General features: G+C 44.6%; 1 protein-coding gene across 1 annotated transcript; it reads left to right on the forward strand.

Annotated features, from left to right (window-relative positions):
* Window positions 1-1,775: 1,775 nt before the first annotated feature.
* LOC124132016 (protocadherin Fat 3-like) lies at window positions 1,776-23,183 on the forward strand. Its single transcript, XM_046495592.2, has 13 exons — window positions 1,776-2,257; window positions 9,746-9,814; window positions 10,282-10,442; window positions 11,698-11,751; window positions 12,308-12,397; window positions 13,396-13,476; window positions 14,294-14,422; window positions 15,759-15,878; window positions 16,869-16,947; window positions 17,088-17,206; window positions 18,127-18,333; window positions 18,997-19,161; window positions 22,471-23,183. The coding sequence occupies exons 1-13, from the start codon at window positions 2,203-2,205 to the stop codon at window positions 22,852-22,854; spliced, it is 1,713 nt and encodes a 570-aa protein (XP_046351548.2). The 5' UTR covers window positions 1,776-2,202; the 3' UTR covers window positions 22,855-23,183.
* The last annotated feature ends 1,333 nt before the right edge of the window (window positions 23,184-24,516 follow it).

Raw genomic sequence — 24,516 nt, forward strand, 5'->3', positions numbered from 1 at the left:
AGAGAAAGGGGTTGGTGTGGGGGGTAGAGAGTACGACCGGACAGGAGAGAAAGGGGTGGGTGTGGGGGGTAGAGAGTACGACCGGACAGGAGAGATAGGGGTGGGTGAGAGGGGAGAGGGGTAGAGAGTGCGGAGTAAAGGAGAGAAAGGGGTGGGTGTGAGGGGAGAGGGGTAGAGAGTGCGGAGTAAAGGAGAGAAAGGGATGGGTGAGAGGGGAGAGGGGTAGAGAGTGCGGAGTAAAGGAGAGATAGGGGTGGGTGTGAGGGGAGAGGGGTAGAGAGTACGGAGTAAAGGAGAGAAAGGGGTGGGTGAGAGGTGAGAGGGGTAGAGAGTGCGGAGTAAAGGAGAGATAGGGGTGGGTGTGAGGGGAGAGGGGTAGAGAGTGCGGAGTAAAGGAGAGAAAGGGGTGGGGGAGAGGGGAGAGGGGTAGAGAGTGCGGAGTAAAGGAGAGATAGGGGTGGGTGTGAGGGGAGAGGGGTAGAGAGTGCGGAGTAAAGGAGAGAAAGGGGTGGGTGAGAGGTGAGAGGGGTAGAGAGTGCGGAGTAAAGGAGAGATAGGGGTGGTTGTGAGGGGAGAGGGGTAGAGAGTGCGGAGTAAAGGAGAGAAAGGGGTGGGTGTGAGGGGAGAGGGGTAGAGAGTGCGGAGTAAAGGAGAGAAAGGGGTGGGTGAGAGGGGAGAGGGGTAGAGAGTGCGGAGTTAAGGAGAGAAAGGGGTGGGTGTGGGGGAAGAGAGTGCGATCGGACAGGAGAGATAGGGGTTGGTGTGAGGGGAGATGGGTAGAGAGTGCGATCGGACAGGAGAGATAGGGGTGGGTGTGGGGGGTAGAGAGTGCGGAGTAAAGGAGAGATAGGGGTGGGTGTGAGGGGAGAGGGGTAGAGAGTGCGATCGGACAGGAGAGATAGGGGTGGGTGTGGCGGGAGATAGATAGAGAGATTGCGGAGTACAGGCGAGATAGGGGCGGGTGTGAAGGGAGATAGATAGAGAGATTACGGAGTACAGGAGAGATAGGGGTGGGTGAAGTGGGAGATAGATAGAGAGATTACGGAGTACAGGCGAGATAGGGGTGGGTGTGATGGGAGATAGATAGAGAGATTACGGAGTACAGGCGAGATAGGGGTGGGTGTGAGGGGAGAGGGGTAGAGAGTGCGATCGGACAGGAGAGATAGGGGTGGGTGTGGCGGGAGATAGATAGAGAGATTGCGGAGTACAGGAGAGATAGGGGTGGGTGTGACGGGAGATAGATAGAGAGATTACGGAGTACAGGCGAGATAGGGGTGGGTGAAGTGGGAGATAGATAGAGAGATTACGGCGTACAGGCGAGATAGGGGTGGGTGTGATGGGAGATAGATAGAGAGATTGCGGAGTACAGGTGAGATAGGGGCAGGTGTGTCGGGAGATAGATAGAGAAATAGGGTAGGGTTTTGAGGGGAGAGGGGATACAAGGATAGAGAGTACGATGACAGGAGCTATAAGAGTGGGTGTGAGGGGAGAGGGGTAGAGAGTACAATGAAAGGAGAGAAAGGGGGTTGAGTGAGTGAGAGAGTGATCGAGTATAGGAAGCTTTCATAGTGGGAGCCACAACTCCCAAATATGTATTTTGGTTCCTGTTTTATTGTTTTATTGCCCACCTCCAAGCTGATCGCGAGACCTGGCTTGCCACCAGTAAGATGCGAGGAGGCACTCCAGACAACGCCTGCCCGTATTGAGATGACCCCGCACTGTCTTAATGGCTAAAAGTCATGTTGGGACAGCATAACTTGGTCGAACACTACCCAACTCACTTAAGGAGAGGGTCGCACTAGGAGATAAGAACCTACATAGACTGGATACATTCGTGCCTCGCACTTTTAATTGATTCGTATTTTATACACGAGAAGATATACTAACCGGTCAGATTAATTAATAGAGGTGGTGTGTTTACCTTTCATGGGCTATTGGCACGTTGAGGAAAATACTGGACGTATAATGGATGACATTTCTCCGAGTTGTCAAGGAATGGGAGTGTCTGGCTGAACATTTATCAAAACAGGATATTTCCCGAGCTTGCCTGCTATCAAATCTCACTACAGACAAGCTGTGTCTAGATGTGATAAACAGTCGAAGGGATATTATACAGATTTCTCTGACCAAGGGAAAAAAGATTTCCTGAATCGTCAAATTTAGTTCAGTGCGTGGCGACACATACGTATCGTATGCTCTGCGATGGAGGCTTCAGAGCTCGGATTACTTGTCACAGCCCTTTGTTTTATACCACTCGGTAAGTACGTGACGGAATATATACAGTTTTATTTTCAGTACCGTTTTGCTCAAACTGACGCATGTTTCGTACACATCTATACATAGTGAGGGGTACTTGTATGCGGGTTATGGCGAGATGGTTTGTTAATCAGCATAGTCATTTGCCTATAAGACTACGGGTGGATGTGTCAATACATCACACAGGATTCTTCGGGTGTACTCTTCTGCTGAACACGATCATCACTGCTACCATACCATACAAGGCAGACTTTACATTGATATTTAAATAGCTTTACCGTTTAATCTTCTGTCTGTATGAATTATATAAGTTATGTGTAAATGGAACTTTACTTAACACATGAAGTGAGAGACTAAATGTTTCACGCGCCGAGAGAGAGAGAGAGAGAGAGAGAGAGAGAGAGAGAGAGAGAGAGAGAGAGAGAGAGAGAGACAGAGGGAGAAAGGGGGAGAGAGAGAGACAGAGGGGGAGAGAGAGACAGAGGGAGAGAGGGGGAGAGAGAGAAAGAGAGGGAGGGAGAGAGACAGAGGGAGAGAGGGGGAGAGAGAGAAAGAGAGGGAGGGAGAGAGACAGAGGGAGAGAGGGGGAGAGAGAGAAAGAGAGGGAGGGAGAGAGACAGGGGAGAGAGGGGGAGAGAGAGAAAGAGAGGGAGGGAGAGAGACAGAGGGAGAGAGGGGGAGAGAGAAAGAGAGGGAGGGAGAGAGACAGGGGAGAGAGGGGAGAGAGAGAAAGAGAGGGAGGGAGAGAGACAGAGGGAGAGAGGGGGAGAGAGACAAAGAGAGGGAGGGAGAGAGAGAGAGAGAGCGAGATAGAGAGAGAGAGCGCATTATGGGGCGATAGGCTATTCCTGTCAACAGTTGAGTAGTGTATTGCTCTAATCACCCTGTGTTTTCTTGAAAAACAACCAAACCATGTTATTATATTTATATGGTAAGTAGGTGAGCTGAAAGTGCATGGGCAATATGTCAGCCATATCGACACATATAGCTACCGTAGCGCTAAACTGTATATCATAGATATTACTTGTCATTGTGAATGTAGATAGTCAGACATTAATCAATCAGACAATCGCTGCATGTTGTTTGGGGAATATGATTTTATGTGTCTCATTTATCATTCTCAGTGTTTCATAAACCGTCCGGTGCGTTCCTTTCCACCTACACGGCGTCAGCGCATGTTGACGCCCGCCCGTCGGTTATAGCGTTATAGGTACTGTGTTTCAAAAGTAGGTAGTTAGCTCACCCGGATCACTGTCAATGTCCGTCCTCGCAGCAGTGTGTTACTCCTAATGGAGGTTCGAGAATGTTCACTGCCGGTGTAATGGCACTTAGTTAAGACAACTTATATTTACACGTATATCTAATACGTCAATAGATATTTCATATTCACACATTTATACAATGCGTCAAGATATATATTCATATTTACACGTATATCCAATGCGTCAAGATTTATTTTATATATACACGTATATCCAATGCTTCAAGGGATATTTTATATGTACACGTATATCCAGTGCTTCAAGAGATATTTCATATTTACACGTATATCCAATGCTTCAAGGGATATTTTATATGTACACGTATATCCAATGTTTCAATAGATATTTCATATTAACACGTATATCCAGTGATTCAAGAGATAGTTCATATGTACATACATAATATATCATGACCATCAATCATTATGAATATAGTAATATTTACTTCCACATCAATGTCAATGTACTGTCAGACATTCAAGCCAGGGTTGGAATGTAACCTACTGCATACAGGAATTGCATTGGGGTCTTCACTCCCTGAGGACCCCGTCTCTCAGACCCTAGGGGAGGTGGTAAAAAATGAACCCAGCTCAAGTCTAGAATATATTGGCAAGTCTAGACTGTCTCCGTTCTGAAATGAAGTATTGTTATGGACTTCATTTGAATTTTACTTATTATTTTGTAGATTTATATATTTTGATTAGTTGTCTATATTTCTGAACTATATGTTAATATATGCCGCTTTATACCCTATGTACTGCATGACAAGTAACCTGGCACAACTTTCCTGTTATATGATGATCGGAATATTAATAGACACACTTTATAACATATGCTATGATTTATACAAGTTCTGTGAATCTAGTATAGACATTGTGTTTTTATAATGCAAAATATGGAATTGCCCTCTCTAAAAGCCAAACTGAAATTATTCAAGTTTAAACTCAAGTGTATCCCAGACGCATTTTCAATTCCCCGCGACTGATCAACATAGATCACACATAGTATGTACTTGCGACGTGCCGAGGCGATATATGGTGGCAGATTTAAGGACTTTACAGGTTCATTGGTGGAATGGTATTGACGCGAGACACTTACCCACATTTATCAGATAAAATCAATAACTCTGAGATATAGGTACACACAGGAGCCGTAATGCACTGAGCCAAACCCAGAGATAGGGGTGCACATTTTTGTGTGGTTGAAACTTACGTCTGGTGAATGTTTAAAAATACATAATATTTTGTAAAACAGAGTTGCTTTGCCGAAACAGATCAGGATGCTGTCAACACGTTATCTACATTATCACATATTTCCTACTATGTTGTTTTAGCCTGCATATTGGAGCATCCGATCGGTACAAATTGTGAAACTGAGCCACAGTTAAGGCAAATGTGTTTCCCTGGGTACACACACACACACACAAACATGATCGGAGACGTGGTGTGAGGGTGTAGGTGGGTGTGAGGGTGTAGGTGGTGTGAGGGTGTAGGTGGTGTGAGGGTGTAGGTGGTGTGAGGGTGTAGGTGGTGTGAGAGTGTAGGTGGTGTGAGGGTGTAGGTGGTGTGAGAGTGTAGGCGGTGTGAGAGTGTAGATGGTGTGAGGGTGTAGGTGGGTGTGAGGGTGTAGGTGGTGTGAGGGTGTAGGTGGTGTGAGGGTGTAGGTGGTGTGAGGGTGTAGGTGGTGTGAGAGTGTAGGTGGTGTGAGGGTGTAGGTGGTGTGAGAGTGTAGGCGGTGTGAGAGTGTAGATGGTGTGAGGGTGTAGGTGGGTGTGAGGGTGTAGGTGGTGTGAGGGTGTAGGTGGTGTGAGGGTGTAGGTGGTGTGAGAGTGTAGGTGGTGTGAGGGTGTAGGTGGTGTGAGAGTGTAGGCGGTGTGAGAGTGTAGATGGTGTGAGGGTGTAGGTGGGTGTGAGGGTGTAGGTGGTGTGAGGGTGTAGGTGGTGTGAGGGTGTAGGTGGCGTGAGGGTGTAGGTGGTGTGAGAGTGTAGGTGGTGTGAGGGTGTAGGTGGGTGTGAGGGTGTAGGTGGTGTGAGGGTGTAGGTGGTGTGAGGGTGTAGGTGGTGTGAGAGTGTAGGTGGTGTGAGGGTGTAGGTGGTGTGAGAGTGTAGGCGGTGTGAGAGTGTAGATGGTGTGAGGGTGTAGGTGGGTGTGAGGGTGTAGGTGGTGTGAGGGTGTAGGTGGTGTGAGGGTGTAGGTGGCGTGAGGGTGTAGGTGGTGTGAGAGTGTAGGTGGTGTGAGAGTGTAGATGGTGTGAGGGTGTAGGCGGTGTGAGAGTGTAGATGGTGTGAGGGTGTAGGCGGTGTGAGAGTGTAGATGGTGTGAGGGTGTAGGTGGTGTGAGAGTGTAGATGGTGTGAGGGTGTAGGCGGTGTGAGGGTGTAGGCGGTGTGACGGTGTAGTATGTTGTAAGTGATTGTTGGTGTTGCTTGTGTTGATGTATGTGTGTGTTCCTGGTGGTAGTGTATGTTGGTTTTCCTAGCGGTGATGTGTGTTGGTGTTCCTAGTTGTGATGTGTGTTGGTGTTCCTGGTGGTGATGTGTGTTAGTGTTCCTAGTGGTGATGTATGTTAGTGTTCCTGGTGGTGGTGTATGTTAGTGTTCCTGGTGGTGATGTGTGTTGGTGTTCCTCGTTGTGGTGTATGTTGGTGTTCCTGGTGGGGATGTATGTTAGTGTTCCCAGTGGTGGTGTATGTTGGTGTTCCTAGTTGTGATGTGTGTTGGTGTTCCTGGTGGTGATGTGTGTTAGTGTTCCTGGTGGTGATGTGTGTTAGTGTTCCTAGTGGTGGTGTATGTTAGTGTTCCTGGTGGTGATGTGTGTTGGTGTTCCTAGTTGTGGTGTATGTTAGTGTTCCTGGTGGGGATGTATGTTAGTGTTCCTGGTGGTGGTGTATGTTAGTGTTCCTAGTGGTGGTGTATGTTAGTGTTCCTAGTTGTGGTGTTTGTTAGTGTTCCTGGTGGTGATGTGTGTTGGTGTTCCTAGTGGTGGTGTATGTAAGTGTTCCTAGTGGTGATGTGTGTTAGTGTTCCTAGTGGTGGTGTATGTTAGTGTTCCTAGTTGTGGTGTATGTTAGTGTTCCTGGTGGGGATGTATGTTAGTGTTCCTAGTGGTGGTGTATGTTAGTGTTCCTAGTGGTGGTGTATGTTAGTGTTCCTGGTGGTGGTGATGTGTGTTGGTGTTCCTAGTTGTGGTGTATGTTAGTGTTCCTAGTGGTGGTGATGTGTGTTAGTGTTCCTAGTGGTGGTGTATGTTAGTGTTCCTGGTGGTGGTGATGTGTGTTGGTGTTCCTAGTTGTGGTGTATGTTAGTGTTCCTGGTGGGGATGTATGTTAGTGTTCCTAGTGGTGGTGTATGTTAGTGTTCCTAGTGGTGGTGTATGTTAGTGTTCCTGGTGGTGGCGTATGTTAGTGTTCCTGGTGGTGATGTATGTTGGTGTTCCTGGTGGTGGTGCATGTTAGTGTTCCTGGTGGTGATGTATGTTAGTGTTCCTAGTGGTGGTGTATGTTAGTGTTCCTAGTAGTGGTGTATGTTAGTGTTCCTAGTGGTGGTGTATGTTAGTGTTCCTAGTAGTGGTGTATGTTAGTGTTCCTAGTGGTGGTGTATGTTAGTGTTCCTAGTGGTGGTGTATGTTGGTGTTCCTGGTGGTGGTGTATGTAAGTGTTCCTAGTGGTGGTGTATGTTAGTGTTCCTGGTGGTGGTGTATGTTAGTGTTCCTAGTGGTGATGTATGTTGGTATTCCTGGTGGTGATGTATGTTGGTATTCCTGGTGGTGGTGTATGTTAGTGTTCCTAGTGGTGGTGTATGTTGGTATTCCTGGTGGTAATGTATGTTGGTGTTCCTAGTGGTGATGTATGTTGGTGTTCCTAGTGGTGGTGTATGTTAGTGTTCCTAGTGGTGGTGTATGTTGGTGTTCCTAGTGGTGATGTATGTTGGTATTCCTGGTGGTGATGTATGTTGGTATTCCTGGTGGTGATGTGTGTTGGTGTTCCTAGTGGTGATGTATGTTAGTGTTCCTAGTGTTGATGTACGTTTGTATTCCAAGTCGTGATGTATTGTTTTTTTCCGGGCCAGCATGAGGCCGATGTGACACTTTCTGATTATACTTTTGACCGCGTATCAATCACCCCGGAATTCCAAGAGGGGTCACGAACGCTATATTGCGTGCTCGATGTCGATAACAACGATGTAGGTTACAACCCGGTAAGGATCATGTGTGTGCAGACATCGGTGATTTATGACCATATTGGCCCGCTAGGTGCTTGCAGCAAACGGACTGGGGCACGCATGAAGCAAAATACAATAACCAGAAATTCTCATGTTTCACAAAACCATAAACAAGGGTTGTCTTTCTGTTTCTTCCTGTGGATTTAGATGAAAACGCCTTCGGCAACTATGTCTAAGATCTTTATATGATGTATTTGTAGTCAGAAGTGTCGGATAAATGAAGCGGGCGTCCTTCGGAAGGCTCTTCAAAAATGTTAACAAATATTTCACTAAAGAGACATTCCGTCCACATTCCACATATACAGTAAATATGTTTTAAAACAAACACATCTATCACATTAGATCTATTAATCCCAACTACCAATCGTTTTTTGAATGGTGGTTCGTTTCGCCCCGATGTTTCTATGTTTGTAAGCACCTTTTCCGTGCCCGTGGGGTATATCAAAGTGTAAACGTCTGAGACCTGCATCACTCCCACATTAAGCTGACACCCATGATATAGCTGGATGTTGTTTAAAGCGGCGTTAAACCCAACTGACTCACTCTTTTAACGGCTTGTTAAACGCTGTCTTGCTTTTACCCTTTAGGACTTTCCCTTATGTTGTGTATATCAAATCCTATGGGATCAGTCTGTTTGCACTTTACATATACAAAGAATTCCCCTTTTGGGTACTGAAGTAGTGTCACTGTCCTCGTCATCATTGTCATATACCTTACTATTCGGAGCGATACATTTGACATCGAGGAATGCTGCGTCGGCAGCATGCAATAAAGTACGATTTATGTTCGCAGATTTTGAAAAATGTGTTGTCGTATCATTCTGGCTTTATATTTAGGTACAGTAAGCTTGGGTTGTATACTCCCAAGGGAGCTGATAATGATTCTTGAGTGTACCCTGAGCCAGTGACCGGAGTAATAATAGCGCTTTTATTATTATCTGTACTATTAACTCATTATTGCTACTCGTATTTCTCCTGTTACACTGTAGTTTGTGATTGCTAGGTACTGTAATCTTCCCAACTTTGTGATGACTGGGTGGTTCAGTATCCAGTTTTCTATACTTGGATGGATGTGTGCGGCGAACTCACTCAAAGGAAAATCGAAATTGCTTTAAGAAGCAAGCCTGACGTTCTTCTACATACGACAGCCTCCATGGTATATTGGTAGAGCGTCCGCCCGGAGAGCGGGAGGTTCGATCCCCGGCCGCGTCATACCAAAAGACGTTAAAAGATGGTACTTGTTGTTACCCTGTCTGGCGCTCGACATTTAAGGGGCTACAACAAGGACTGGTCGACTCGGAGTCAGTATACTGTGTCTGAGGGGGGTGTTCATGTTAAACTGTGGCATGGTATATCAGTGGGCTTGCACTATAAATCGGCATCAGTCTGGACTAATACAAGCAGACACACACAAACACACGTGCATGCACATCGCTATATAACCTTCGACGCGACGTTAAAACCCCTTCAGTTCGAACATATTAATCTGGGACCCAGAAACCAGGACGACTGCAGTCGAGAACATTTATCTCTGTAAAAAGAACATCCCTAAGTATTCAGTATTCGTTGATCCGGAAATGTGTTATTCGGACGATTTCGCTCTGAATTTACGGATTAATAGGTTTTTACTGTATATATTCTTTAATCAATTAAATTCAAACCTAAGATCATTAAAAATACTTTTGAAAACGGTGAAGCTTTAGGTGGATTCTTTTTCGTAAAGTCCTTACAAGATGGAAGCCACATATTCAAGACGTTACTCACCGATTGCTATATGTACCGTTATGATACTAGGTAATCGGGTAAAACGGGTAACGTGACCTGTGACCGCGAGGAAAGGTGAAGTTGACCCCAAAACTCCAAGTAATCTGAGGATGAGCAGAAATCACAATTTAATTTAATATATGGACATATGTATGTTTAGGTAGTCGGTGTTAACAATAGTTAGGCTGTCTAACTACCGTTGTCGTGTTTTTTTAATCCAACATGTTTGGTATTTCTTATTCCAGGGCATGCAGCGATACCAGTGTGGGGAACTGTACAGCCAATAATTTTGTTAAGTGAAGACACATCAATTGGTACGTGATTTACACTCTGATATTATATTTAGAGCTACCAGCAACTGTATATAGAATGCAGTGTTAAGTGAACTTACCTAGATTACACCACAACAAACGTTATCCTTTAAAAACATATGCAACACCCTGCAGTATATGTTATTTGAAATGTTTACCATATTATTTGGAATGTTTACCCGTGAAGATCCGGGGTGGAATAGGTCTTCAGCAACCTATGCTTGTCGTAAAAGGCGACTAACGGGATCGGGTGGTCGGGCTCGCTGACTTGGTTGATGCATGTCATCGTGTCCTAATTGCGTGGATCGATGTTCATGACATCAATCACTGGACTCGATTATTTGCAGACCGCTGTCATATAACTGAAATAATCCTGAGTGCGGCGTTAAACAAAAAACAAACAAAACAAACGAGATGAGACGAGACTCCACTCAGTTACTCTGAATACAGCGCGAGAAGTGCACTTTCAGGTACGCTACTGCTGAATCTGACAGCCGAGGGTGCCGACATCACCATACTCACTGCTACCGACGACACTGCGATGCTGGTGAACGTCTCGGAAACCGTTACAAGTGACAACATCACGTACCACGCTAGCGCCACCCTCGCCACACAACTGGACAGAGATTTTGTGAGTATTCGTGATGAAAGTTTTCTGTAATGAACAAAGTATAAGCAGAGATGATCTGCGATGAAAAACACTCACTTTTAATAGATTGAACTTATCATTTAACACGGCCAATACAGTGACCCTCTTTATAGACACGGAGAAGTAGTTAAAGGGAAAGTTGGCTTCAATATTTGGCAGTCCCAGCGAGTTTGTTTCTTGTACCCAAACGTCACATAGCAGTTACTGGTTCCCTCATATTACACCATGTCTAAGCGCTTAGAGCATGATTATGTTTGGAGTACAGCGCCATATAAATTAGATTAAATTAAAAAATGCAGCAAAGAGGGTGATCCTGACACAGTCAGTCTGGTTAGGCTCATCATCAGCTCAGGGCCCTTGCCCCTTCTACACGCAGCCCAGACAGCGAAGGGGACTTCTCCCAGGAAGCGCTGTCTAGTCAAACCCACCCAGGACCTTTCGGTGAATATGAAGACTCCCAAACACTGCAGCCTTCTGCATTACCCAGATTGTCAGAAGGGCTGTATTCCTGGTAGCAAACCCGGGCACTCTCCCAATGTCAGTCAACAGATTGGGATGTACCAAACCTGAGGCACCAAGAACAATGGAGAGTCGGACAACTTGGTACTTGGGATGCAAGCGTGACATTTCGAAAGCGAGGTCTGCAGATTTGCCATGTTTTTCCTGAATCTTGTCAGTCACATAAGTGTCAAAAGATCAGGTTTGTTGGCCTGGATACGTCTGAGGCTGCATACGGGCCTATTCCAAATAATTTTGTATTTATCATTTTCCATGACGCACTCTACATATTGTGGGTCGTACCATGGATGGACCTCTGTGTTATTATTATTATTATTATTATTATTATTATTATCATTATTATTACACACAGACAGTGTCATAGTTATTCATATGACGCAAGTAATGTTCACAACATGTACTGACCCAGAGATAATATGGAATTGACAAACGATTGTTGGTCATTTTCTTCAATGATATATATATTTTTTAATCAAATACATAACTGGAATCGCTGCCTAACGCCTTACTCTGAGGGAAGTCTTCATGTTTTAGAAAGGCCTATAACATTACGTTGTGAAAAATCGAAACATAACAGAATGATGTGTGTATTTTCAGAATTGAATGTCATTTAAATTACAGAGCGACTTCCCTTGTCATTGATCCTACGACATTGTGTTGGACATACAACAGAACTATCGGTCATGTAGTTGTACAATGTTTCTGTCTATGTTTTCAGGAACCAGAATCTCGAAGGATATTCTTCAACGCATACAGCCCAGGCTTCAATGAGGTACTCATTCTAGTAAACCTGACATTGTGTATACGACATGTCTACAGATTGGCAGGACATATACATATTTGATAATCTTTTCATCATATTAACTGTGTATTATTTCATCTAAAAATGTATTGGTATTGTCGCAAATGTTAACATTTTCCAAACAAAGCGCTTTTCTTAAAGTTATTCACCGTACCGTCCAGAATGGTATGGCAGTTGACGGATGCGTTGCTAGTAAACTACGGTTATTACGAACTAGGAGGGACCACTAGTTTTAGTTCGTTATAACCGTAGTTCGTCATAAGCATATATACCCCATGGTAGTTTTTTTGTCCTGGCCATTTGCCGTTATAACCGTTGTTCTTTATAAGCATATATACAATACTATGGTGTATATAATAGGCTTATAACGAACTACGGTTATAACGGCAAATGGCCAGGACAAAAAAACTACCATGGGGTATATATGCTTATGACGAACTACGGTTATAACGAACTAAAACTAGTGGTCCTTCCTAGTTCGTAATAAACGTAGTTTACTGTACTTACTATTTTGATGTTCTTTTAGGTAACCATATCTACTCTGTTGCGCATCAATGATGTCAATGACAACCCGCCAAGTTTCGTCAACAAGCCGTACAGATGTCAGCCCCTGGAGGTCAGTGCTTTACCACATTCAGCAATTATACAGAGGCGGAAGTAACTGTGATCACATTCATATATGTAGATAATCTCACCCGAGTGTCTTTTGATATCAATTACGGTTCGCCCCGATTATGTTTCTAGGTTTGTCAGCACCATGCCCGTGCTCGTGGGTTTCACCGACGTGGTAAACGTCCGAGACCTGCATCACTTCGGGCTTTCCTCCCACATTAAGCTGACACGCCGTGATATAACTGGAATACTGTTAAAAGCGACGTTAAACCCAACTCACTCACTCACCGATATTAAATTGTCACGTGTTTTTAAATTTTGCCGTAAAGAGAATAGTGAGTGAGTATGTTTTTACACCGCTTTTAGCAATATTCCAGCAATATCACGGCGGGGGGACACCGGAAAATGGGCTTCACACATTGTACCCATGTCGGGAATCGAACCCGGGTCTTCGGTGTGACCACTAGGCTTCCCCACCTCCCCCGTAAAGAACATCATTATTTCAAGTAAAATGCTGCTTTCTTTACAACACTGATATTTGTAGAATTTGACAGGCTTACTAACATATAACTGTTGCAATATACATTTGATAATCTCTCAGTTAATCCCTGTACATGTTAAAACTATTTTTTATGCTTGCATCGAGTCTGACAAACCAGCATCCCGTGAAGAGCCGGGTCGGAATAGGTCTACAACAACCCGTGCTTGCCGTACAAAAGGACAAAGCTTGTCGTAAGAGGCGACTAATGGGATCGGGTGGTCAGGCTCGCTGACTTGGTTGAAGCATGTCATCGTATCCCAAATGCGTGGATCGATGCTCATGATATCGATCACTGGATTGTCTAGTCCAAAATCGATTATTTACAGACCGTCGTCATATAGCTTGAATAATGCTGAGTGCGGCGTTAAACAACAAACAAACAAACAAACCAGCTGGGTATGTCTCCCAGTACTGTAGCGCCCTCATACGTTCTAGTTTCTCTTTGACCTCTCTTCTTCCAGAACGTGGATGTTGGCGAGGTGATATTCTCCGGTGTCAGCGCCCCCGACCCCGACAATGGCCCTATTGTGGAATTCGCACTGGTACCAGCATATTGCAACTTCCGTTTGATGGAGATTTCACCTCTGTTCACATGTACCCTGGGACGTTGGTTCAAACAGTAGGGGCCCGTTTGGGACAGTGCTTCCTTCACTGTTCTGTGCTTTATCCAGGCCGGGAGGGCCAGATGTTTGAGATTCATGATTCGCGCCTTTAATGATCATTGGTTTATCAGTGTCATACCTACCCGGGAAAATCTGGGTTAGAATAGGTCTGAGCATCCCATGCTTGTCGTGACAGGCGACTATGCTTGTCGTAAGAGGCAACTATGCTTGTCGTAAGAGGCAACTAACGAGATCGGGTGGTCAGGCTCGCGGACTTGCGTGGACCGATGCTCATGATATCAAGCACTGGATAATCTGGTCCAATCACTCGATTATTTACAGGCCGCTGTCCTACAGATGGAATACTGCGGCGTTAAACAACAGTGCCATACCTGTTCACCAGATGTACCAAACTGGCAAAACTGGCATCTGCTCAGTAATGAGAGCTCTTCCATCTGGTGCACCTTTACTTCAATATTGTTCACGGCAGCGTTAACAAGATTTGAAACGCTTGGACACCAATTTACCACGTGTATGACTATAACAGAGGTGATGACGTCACTTCCCAAACGCAGCTATGGTAACTGATGTATCCAGGGTATTTATCCTAATAGAATGGATATAAAATACCCTGCATCATAGAGGATGAGAGTTCACATAAAACACACGTGTAGGGAAGGGGGTTTGCTGTCGGTATGCTCGAATAAATTTAAGTTGCTTCTTCCAAGAGTTTCCGCAGTTTTTCCAACCTTTTCAGGCCCCGGATGGTGGAACTGATGACTTATTTGGCGTCAACCAGACGGGCGAGTTTACTGCCGACATCTTCCTGCTACAGAGCCTGGACTATGAGAAGAGGAACGCCTACACCGTCACCATAGTCGCCTCGGTAGGTTGTACCTGTAATATTCTGTCCACATACACTAAATACTCGTGGTGTTGTGGGACACTCGCTAATACTTCAATATTTCAAGAGAGGCGTGTGAAATTAGAGCACATTGAACAAAAACGATTTTCCAGGGACTATAAACACACATAGTCTTAAACCATGTGTTGTGTTATTCGTAGTCGAGACAAGTCAAGAGTTGGTATTAGTCGATGGCATTATGCCTGGACCACATACTTATCACGTCTCAACCACCTGCCATTAAAATAGGGTAATTTTTGTTACCCTGCCTGGTGCACTACATTGAGGGGATGAAACAAGGATTGGTCGGCTAAGTATGATGTGCCCGAGTTGGCTATCCAGGTTAAAAAGCGGCTAGGTACCTCAGTGGGCTAGCACTAAAAAATCGGGAAAAGTTCGGACTAGTACAAACAAACACACACACACACACACACACACACACACGCACGTCCGCTAGCACTCACGCACATGCACAAGCACACGCACACGCGTACACACGTGCATGCATGTCGCTATATAAGTAAAATAATCTTGACATCGAATTCCATTTCATCCCACCTCAATTCACCCCACACCACCTCGCCCCTATTGCCCCAAACGATATACATGTGTCCCGTTATTCGTAGTCATGCATGGTGTATATAATTAAATCATATTAGAAATACAGGTTCCGGGTCATTGGGTTAGTGTAGGTAACGAGGTGAAACTATAAACCTATTCATTGGGATCGCTATTAAGTAAGAGACTTCTTTCTATAGGCATTAAAACCTATTGTGAGGTTTTACTTTCCAGTCGGGTTAAATCTCATAAACCAGGACGTTATTATGTCCCTGGGATTTTATATAATATCCCAGGGATTTTATTAATAGAACTTCCGTTCAGATTGTAACATTTAATGAAATGTAAAATCAAATGACAAATGTTTTCTTTATATTCCCGAGGATCTAACTCGCAACCTTCATATCTGTAGCCCAGTGAGTGTACCACGAGGCTACAGAGGTGTTGATAAGCCTCACTGGTTTTTAGAATGTCCTTTTCAAGATCCGTACGCCAGCAACAGATATTTTACGCGCGTTTCCTAAGGTTCATGGAAAGTATGTTCGAAACATAAAAATGTTGATAAATGTTGTTTTAAGTTGGGTTTTTTCGGTTTATAAGTATGGAAAAACACTTTCCCTCGGTTTTGGTAGACAGACCCTTGGTTTTTCCCTCTCCCCAGGGCATGCTCTGTCTACCAAAACCTCGCGAGCGTGTTTTCTCCAATACGTAACAACACAAGTAGCTACTGTTCCCGCTGACATCCCTCGTGTATCTGTAGGACCAGGACGGGCTGAACGAGACGACCACGCTGGAGGTCCTCGTGCAGGATGTGCAGGACACGCCCCCCTTCTTCCTGTTTGATGTCTACAGGGCAGCCGTGGTTGAGAACAACCCCGCAGTATGTAGCTGTACACGTGGTAGAGAACACCCCTGTAGTTGTACACGTGGCAGAGAACACCCCTGTAGCTGTACACGTGGCAGAGAACCCCACTGTAGCTGTACACGTGGCAGAGAACCCCCCTGGAGCTGTACACGTGGCAGAGAACCCCCCTGTAGCTGTACACGTGACAGAGAACCCCCTGTAGCTGTACACGTGGCAGAGAACCCCACTGTAGCTGTACACGTGGCAAAGAACCCCCCTGTAGCTGTACACGTGGCAGAGAACCCCCCTGTAGCTGTACACGTGGCAGAGAACCCCCTGTAGCTGTACACGTGGCAGAGAACCCCCCTGTAGCTGTACACGTGGTAAAGAACACCCCTGTAGCTGTATACGTGATAGAGAACACCCCTGTAGCTGAACACGTGGCAGAGAACCCCCCTGTAGCTGTACACGTGGTAAAGAACACCCCTGTAGCTGTACACGTGGCAGAGAACCCCCCTGTAACTGTACACGTGGCAGAGAACCCCACTGTAGCTGTACACGTGGCAGAGAACCCCCTGTAGCTGTACACGTGGTAAAGAACACCCCTGTAGCTGTACACGTGGTAAAGAACACCCCTGTAGCTGTACACGTGGCAGAGAACCCCCTGTAGCTGTACACGTGGCAGAGAACCCCCCTGTAGCTGTACACGTGGTAAAGAACACCCCTGTAGCTGTATACGTGATAGAGAACACCCCTGTAGCTGAACACGTGGCAGAGAACCCCACTGTAGCTGTACACGTGGCAGAGAACCCCCCTGTAGCTGTACACGTGGTAGAGAACCCCCCTGTAGCTGTACACGTGGTAGAGAACACCCCTGTAGCCGTACCCCGCTAGGGTATACAGGCATTTAACATTCCAGAATCTGTGTATGTTAATATACGTATATATTCTAACTGAACTTTATCACTGATAATGTCAGCCTTCGTCAAATTAATTTGATCGATAAATATTTTTCTTCGTTATCAGAATACATCCGTGATACAGGTCCAGGCTGAAGACGGCGACAGGGGCGTCAGTAACTCCGTCGAATACGCCATCATAAAAGGTAAACATAGGTCATTGCAATAGGTAATTACAGTGGGTAAATAAGGATACTCATGCGTCAAAGGGTGTCAGTGTTACCGTCTAACATGTTCTGTAGGGTTTCTATGCAATGTTACATGTTTCACCATTCTAATTACACAGGCAATACAGAACTTTTCTCCATCGACGAGACGAGTGGCGTCATTACAACGAAGCAGTCGCTGGACAGAGAAGCACCCAACGTCATCGATGTCAACGGCGTGTTTGATCTCCTGGTGCAGGTAGGGTCATCATTCACTTCCGGCTTGGCCGCCATTGGAAGTCGTCCCTGTCCCCGCCGCCCCGATCTATGTACATGTACCTATGTTGAACGTCTACACCACGAGTCTTTCATCACATGTGCTGACGCTGAAACCATTTTCTTAGAGGTACTGAACCCAAGGTTCTCGGTCGTTCACTGCAGCACACAAACATTAAGACGTCCGTAGCCATCTTCTCGACGCAAGGGAGTTAACTGAGAGTTAAAGTCCAGTTTCGACCCTTGGCTGGGATCCAAGAGTTATATTTTGGCCCGACTACTGAGGCAAGCATAGTCCAATCAAAATCGCGTAACGAACTAGACATCCGGGTCGTAAACAACATGGATTTCAACGCGCAGATTTCCGTCGATTGAAGGATTTGCAAACCATGTGTACCGCCAACTGGGCGTTGAGAGATATTTTGCCAAAACCTTCATGTTTTTTTATCAAGGTGCTCAAGTGATTTTATGCACTTCGCGAGGTTAGGCCAGTTTTGTTACAATATAGATCTTGATTATCGTTCAGATCGTCTTGACAGGGCGCCACCATTTTATTTGAAGCAAATACAAGTGACATGAGAGGTGGAATCTGATTGGTCAATAGAAGGGACATAGAGGAACAAAACTCCTAATTGCCACTGGTGGCGCTACGATCGATCCTGGAAATTCCAGCCTCGTTCGGCAAGGGTGGAAACTGGACTTTTATAGTTAGTTATATATAATTGATGCCTTTGCCTCGGGGAGATGTTCGTAGCGCAAAGGCTACTTTGTAAACGATGTGCTAAATCGACGTACAACGTTAGACCTAGCTCCACTGGGAACTCTGGAACTAGCTGCCATTCCCATTACAAAAGCCATGATTTACTCTGTGTAGTACAGTATTTACGTCCACCATTTTGTCAGGCCACTGAACTAAACGAGACGTGGCCCCAGTACGGCAACATCACGAAGACTGTCAACGTCTACGCCACAGTGGAAGACGTCAACGACAACGCTCCGACCTTCAACACATCCACCCCCTACACGGCTTTCGTCAGGAACGACATCCCCGACAACTCGCTCATCTACTTTGAAGGCGATGGGTACATGCAAGTCTTTGACAACGACCAGGTACTGTACAAGGAGATACGGGAAAGAATGGCGTGAAATGTATAATGATCTTACAGTCACGTCTCCTATTTTGATAATACGGGATGGTAATTGTAAGCACAAACACGTGGTTTTTATGAACACTATTTCATGGACTATTCACGTGTTCTATGACAGACATTACCCACAATGCTCGGGAATTGAAGCACAATTACGTCAGAGTACCAGTTTCGATTTGTACTGATTCTTTCTTATTATGATAGTGAATATGTCATGCCATGACAGTTTAACTATAGCAATGCGAAAGAATCGAGTGTTCTTTAACTTCCTTTAGTGGTAAATTATCTCAAAGCACAAATGATCAACATAACCAGTTAAGTTATAACTCTAATGCTTGAGAAGGGGTATAATTATTCCCACTTGTTAACTCTGTGCTGCTTGATGACTTCAAGACAAGAACTATTCGTTACTTAAGTGCTTGAGTTGAGGAACTTGCCTTGAGTGCGTGCGACACACTGTATACATGTATCTACTGCAACCAGTGCTAAACACAGTAGGGAGTTATATAACGTGGACCCGCTCAGCGATGCTGTCTACATACCCTGGCATGTGATATGAATTTGGCATAGTTGATAGCTTCTGTTTTCCAGCCGTAGCTCTGACGGCTATTTTGTTGAATTTCAGACCGGGAAAAGTGCAACGTTTGTACTGAGTATAGAACAAGGGGGACAACCCGTGACCATCTTTGAACCCAGTCCGAGAGAAGTGTTCTCCGAGGCTAACGTCCTCATCAGGGTGGTCGACGCCTCGGCGCTCCGAGCTCTGGGACAGACGCACGTCACGTTTGAAGTAAGTTGGTGATCATATTGATGACGATAATAATGTATTCATTTAAACAATTGTATTCACAACAACACACATATATACATACATATGAATACACATGTATACATAAAACACACATATACATATATAAACACACCTATCTACAACATCAGACCCGTGAAGATCCGGGGTAGAACAGGTCTTCAGCAACCCATGCTTGCTATAGAGGAGGCTATACTTATCGTCAGAGGCGATTAACGGGATCGGGTGGTCAGGCTCCCTGACTTGTTAATGCATTTCATCCTATCACAATTGCGGTATTGATGCTCATGATGTCAATCATTGGATTGTCTTGTTCAGACTCGATTATTTAAAGACCGCCGTCATATACCTGTAATATCTCTGAGTGCGGTGTTAAAAAACAAACAAACAACATCATATAAACACATCACATGTATACTTATATATTGTTTAGAAAGGTTGGGGAAATAACTTAAATGTCCAAAATTGTAACATAAATGAGTTTCTGGAAATGGTTGTATGATAATACAGGCTAGGGAATGCATTTGCCCAATAACTGTTCACGGGTAATTCAGACACCTTTTCACAGATCACAGCTAACTGTGCCATCCATTTCGCAATCAGTATAATGTATATTTAGTTCATATTTCATAGAGATAAGAAATAATTCATCCTTACTTATCGATCCATAAACGTATATAGATTTCTGGTCCGTGATCAGTCTGATAGTGGCCAGATCATTATCAAGTTGATGTTTTTGCATGTATAAACTAGGCCTGCGTCTCATATTACTGTAACATTTAAACTTGTTGACAACTTGTCAGACGGACCATCTTGGGCGTTTTTATATATTTTTTGGCAACTGTCCCCCACATTTACTACATGGTACTCCCGGTTTCGACATAAAAAAGATAATGAATATAATAACAATTAACAAGAGCGAAAAAAGACATTTCATAGAAAACGTTTTATGTATTTGCAAATTCACGATAAAAAGACTGTTGAGAAATAACGTATCACAGCTAATTCGTAGCGTGAAATATCGAAAATGGCAAACTACAAGAGCCAATAGCGTGTAACGAAATAAGGAACGAATTGGGAACACATTACAACCGGTTGTGACGTATGGCGAACATGAAGGACGATAGGTGAGGTGAGGTGAAATGGGCTTTAACGTCGCGTCCAAGATTATTGCACTTGTATAGCGACATGCATGCACGTGTATGTGTGCGTGTGTGGCTGCTTGTACTAGTCCGGACTGATGCCGATTTATAGTGCTAGCACACTGAGATACCATGCCGCAGTTTAACATGAATACCCCACTCAGACACAGTATACTGACTCCGAGCCGACCAGTCCTTGTTTTAGCCCCTTAATGCCGAGCGCCAGACAGGGTAACAACAAGTACCATCTTTTAACGTCTTTTGGTATGACGCGGCTGGGGATCGAACCCCGAACCTTCCGCTCTCCGGGCGGACGCTCTACCATCAGACCACGGAGGCGGTCGAAGGACGATAGGGGCAGGATGGGAAATTTTAAAGTTGACGTTGGATTCGTGCACGATGAGCACAGGCGTTGTTGTCCTGAAAGACAAAACGTCAACCCATACGCCTTGCAAACAGGACAACAGAGGGTGTCAGTATGCTGTCCCGATTGTACTGTCCAGTGACCCTTTCTTGGACAATATGGAGTGGGGTTCATAGTGAAGCCACCCTACACCATAACCGATCCACCGCCAAATCTGTCATGAGATCTCAGGTTGACATTGGCTTGACGTTCATGTCGACGTCGCCAGGCATGACCACGCCTACCAAGGAAGTGCAAAGAACCGGGACTCATCTGACACCATGACACGTGACCAGCGACGATTACCCCAGTTTCGACGTTGTGTACACCATTGACGTCTGTTGGCAACATGGCGGTTTGCTAGGGGCGGCACAACACGTGGCCGTCGAGCATGGAGATGAGATGCATGTAGACGATTTCTAACCGTTTGACCCGTAACTCGTACTTCAGCAGTCTGATGAAAGTTTGCAGCAACTTGGTTAGGCGTTTGAGTCTGGCTTCTGATCAATCGATTCTGAACACACTGACCGGTGTCGATCGTCAACATTTTGGCAACGCATTGGCAACTGCACGCTTACTTCTGCCAGTCTCCAGCAAGCCAAACGCCCGTAGACGCACTGCGTGTTGTAGACGCCGCATCGCTGGTTCATGCACAAACAATGTATGAAATCAAGTAAATTTAAATGTATCATAAGCAGAACGATAAAATTGACAGAAATTATGGTTCGCACAGATAAATCGATCTTCCTTGAAAGTGTCAAAATCAGGAATAACACACTACCCTACACGGAGAGATTAATCGACCTTCCTTGAAAGTGTCAAAATCAGGAATAACACCCTACACGCAGAGATTAATCGACCTTCCTTGAAAGTGTCAAAATCAGGAATAACACCCTACACGCAGAGATTAATCGACCTTCCTTGAAAGTGTCAAAAGCAGGAATGACACCCGACGCACGTGCGTGGCGCTACTGCATGAGGCACGTGCAAACTATGTTTTTTGGATACACTTTTTATGGACATAAACGTTCTTGCATAGGATGTTTGTCGTCAACACGTATCTTTGTTCCAGTACGTGGTATTGCCATTTATATTTCATAATCCTCTATTTTTTTAGATTATGTATACAGGTTCTTGAGGACCGACCCTTTGGTATTCTAGGGTTGGTGGTGGGTTGGAATTTGGAATTAGATATGTTTCAGCTGCAGCTACAAAACCAGATATATTTTGTTTGTTTTTAAAACTATGAGTCTGAATTTCTTATAAAGAAAAACACCTTGCAACAATGTAATGTTTGTGGCAGGCAATTTTGTTCCAACAGTCAGAGGTATATATTTTTATTAAGAATTTTCGGAGACATATACATACCGTATTCGACGTAATAAACGCCCCGCTCTAATAAGCGCCCACTGCGATATTTGCTAATATATTGGCTATTGAACAATCCCAATGAGCACCCCTTCCGATTGATCAATGTACACAAGACTTATTTATTCGTGAAAAATACGCACTTGTGTGTTATATGCACTCTTAATTATGGACAATTCAATTCTGGAAACTATATCTGTCGTGTATAATACGCACTTTTCTTTTGTATCATTTCAGCCTGAAATTTACGATCTTTCAACTCTGTTTTCTCACCAAAATTATATTAAAAAAGAGCCCCCGTCAAATACGGTACGTTTTTTTGGGATAACCCCCGAATATTAAATGGTCAGTCTCTGACAGTGCAGGTCAATGTTTCAGGTTATCGCCCGTGAAATCAACACCGTGGAGAACTATTACGGCAAGGCCAGCGTAGTGTTGACGATAGAGCAGGTGGGGGAGGCGTCGACGACCCCCGCACCCCTGGAGGAGAACATCCTCACAACGTCAGACATCGTGGTCTTCGTCGTGGGTTTCCTGGTCCTCCTCAATATCCTCACCTCCATCATCATCTGCCACCTGATGCGGGCCCGGAGTCGGAAGGAAGGACTCAACAGAACCGGCTCCAAGTACTACATCAAGAAACGCCCCACCAACGACTTCACCAACCACGGCCTCCACAACCCCAGCACTACCGAGATGGTGGAGGTCGACCCCGAGATCTCGGTCTGTCCTAGACTAGGGAATGGGGAGTTTGCTGAGTAGAGACGGGGTTAGAGAGTAGAAAATATACCGACTGGGGCGGGGTTAGAGAGTATGGAGTATGCCGAGTAGGGGCGGGGTTAGAGAGTATAAAATATACCGACTAGGGCGGGGTTAGAGAGTATTGAGTATGCCGAGTAGGGGCGGGTTAGAGAGTACAAAGTATACCGACTTTAAGGAGGCTAGTATGCCAAAAGGGTCGGGGTAAGGGAGTAGGCCATCTTCCCGAGGCAAGGGAGTTACTTGACTGGAATTTCTGTTCTCGATCGTAGCGCCACCAGTGGTATTTACGAGTTATGTCCCTCCTATTGACCAATCATGATTCCATCTCTCGTATCACTTGCATTTGGTTCAAACAAAATGGCGGCGTTCAGTGAGGACCTCCTGATTGATAATCAAAATCTATGTTGTAATAAAACGGGTCTTTCTTCGCGAAGTGCATCAGATAACGTGAGCATTTTGATTAAAAACATAAAAAGGTTTGGAAATGTCTGTTGACGCCGAGTTGGCGGTACACATGCTTTGCAAATCTTGCAATCGGCCGAAATCTGCACGGCAGTTTACGAACCGGATTTCGATTTCGTTAGGTATTTTCGATTGGACTTTGCATAGACTCGTTAGTCCAACCAAAATATAACTCTATATTTCCAGCTTAGTTCGGCAAGGGTGGAAACTGGACTTTTATAGTCCCTTTCCTCGGGAATATGGGTGTAGACCGAATATGGGCGGGGTTAGGGAGTAGGAAGTATTCCGAAAAGGGGCGGGGCTAAGGAGCTGCCGAGTTGGGCTGGGTTGTTAGGCTATTAGGTATATAATTGTGTTATGTTTTGATTATGCATTAATATCTGTAAGAAAATCAAAGTGAGCCTGTGATATGTCGGGACGGGTAGTTATTATATAATACTGCTAAAAAGTGAAAAAGAACAATAAAATATTGATTAGGATCTTTCACTAACTTACGATTGCGTTCCTGGGTGATCAAATACATCAAACAATGTGTGGCCTGCACGATCAGATGTGGATGACACACTGAGTCCGTTATGTGACAGTGATCTCATAGACACCGATTCGTCGGATAAGGACGCATTGATTGGTTTTCAAATTCCATTTTACTTTGTTGTTATTTTAACCCTCTGAATGTATGACATGTTAGATCAGTGTGGAGTGGTGTTTGATGTTTATGTCCATGATGTTATGGGTGTTGTAAAATATATTCTATAGCTGACATGCATATCCGTCCATTTGAAGTTCCTTGGCTAGTTTTGACAGGGAACCTATGTTTAATGTTATGTAACATCTTAGTCACGATGCATTTTATTCGATAACATAAGTGTTATCATTTTTTTACCAAAACATTTTCGCAATAAGTAAAACAAATAATAAGAAAGCAATCATTCTGATTAACAGTTTGCAATATAGCCATGTTTGTACCTAGTAATTTAAAACCTTTTTGTTACCGCTTTTTGAAAATGCATGTATAACCTTATTATTTTTCATATTTATGTACACCTTTATGCATTTGTTCTATATTATCAATATCCCGTCCACAAAACACATATGCCACCTGATGAATGGTATTCTCAGTAAAATGACATGTAGACACTGTAATTATTAGGGGTGACTATTGAGGCATTTTTTACTATTGCGATACTATTGCGATAGTTA

Source organism: Haliotis rufescens, unplaced genomic scaffold (assembly GCF_023055435.1).
Source record: "Haliotis rufescens isolate VD_foot unplaced genomic scaffold, xgHalRufe1.0.p SCAF_20, whole genome shotgun sequence".
NCBI classification, from domain to species: Eukaryota; Metazoa; Mollusca; class Gastropoda; order Lepetellida; family Haliotidae; genus Haliotis; species Haliotis rufescens.

Bases quoted from the DNA above. Each gene is read 5' to 3' on its own strand.
- LOC124132016 (XM_046495592.2), top strand. From the start codon at position 2,203: ATGGAGGCTTCAGAGCTCGGATTACTTGTCACAGCCCTTTGTTTTATA. The intron at 17,207-18,126 runs GTAGGGTCATCA...CCATTTTGTCAG, and splicing joins TGTTTGATCTCCTGGTGCAG to GCCACTGAACTAAACGAGAC. The intron at 19,162-22,470 runs GTAAGTTGGTGA...TCAATGTTTCAG, and splicing joins AGACGCACGTCACGTTTGAA to GTTATCGCCCGTGAAATCAA.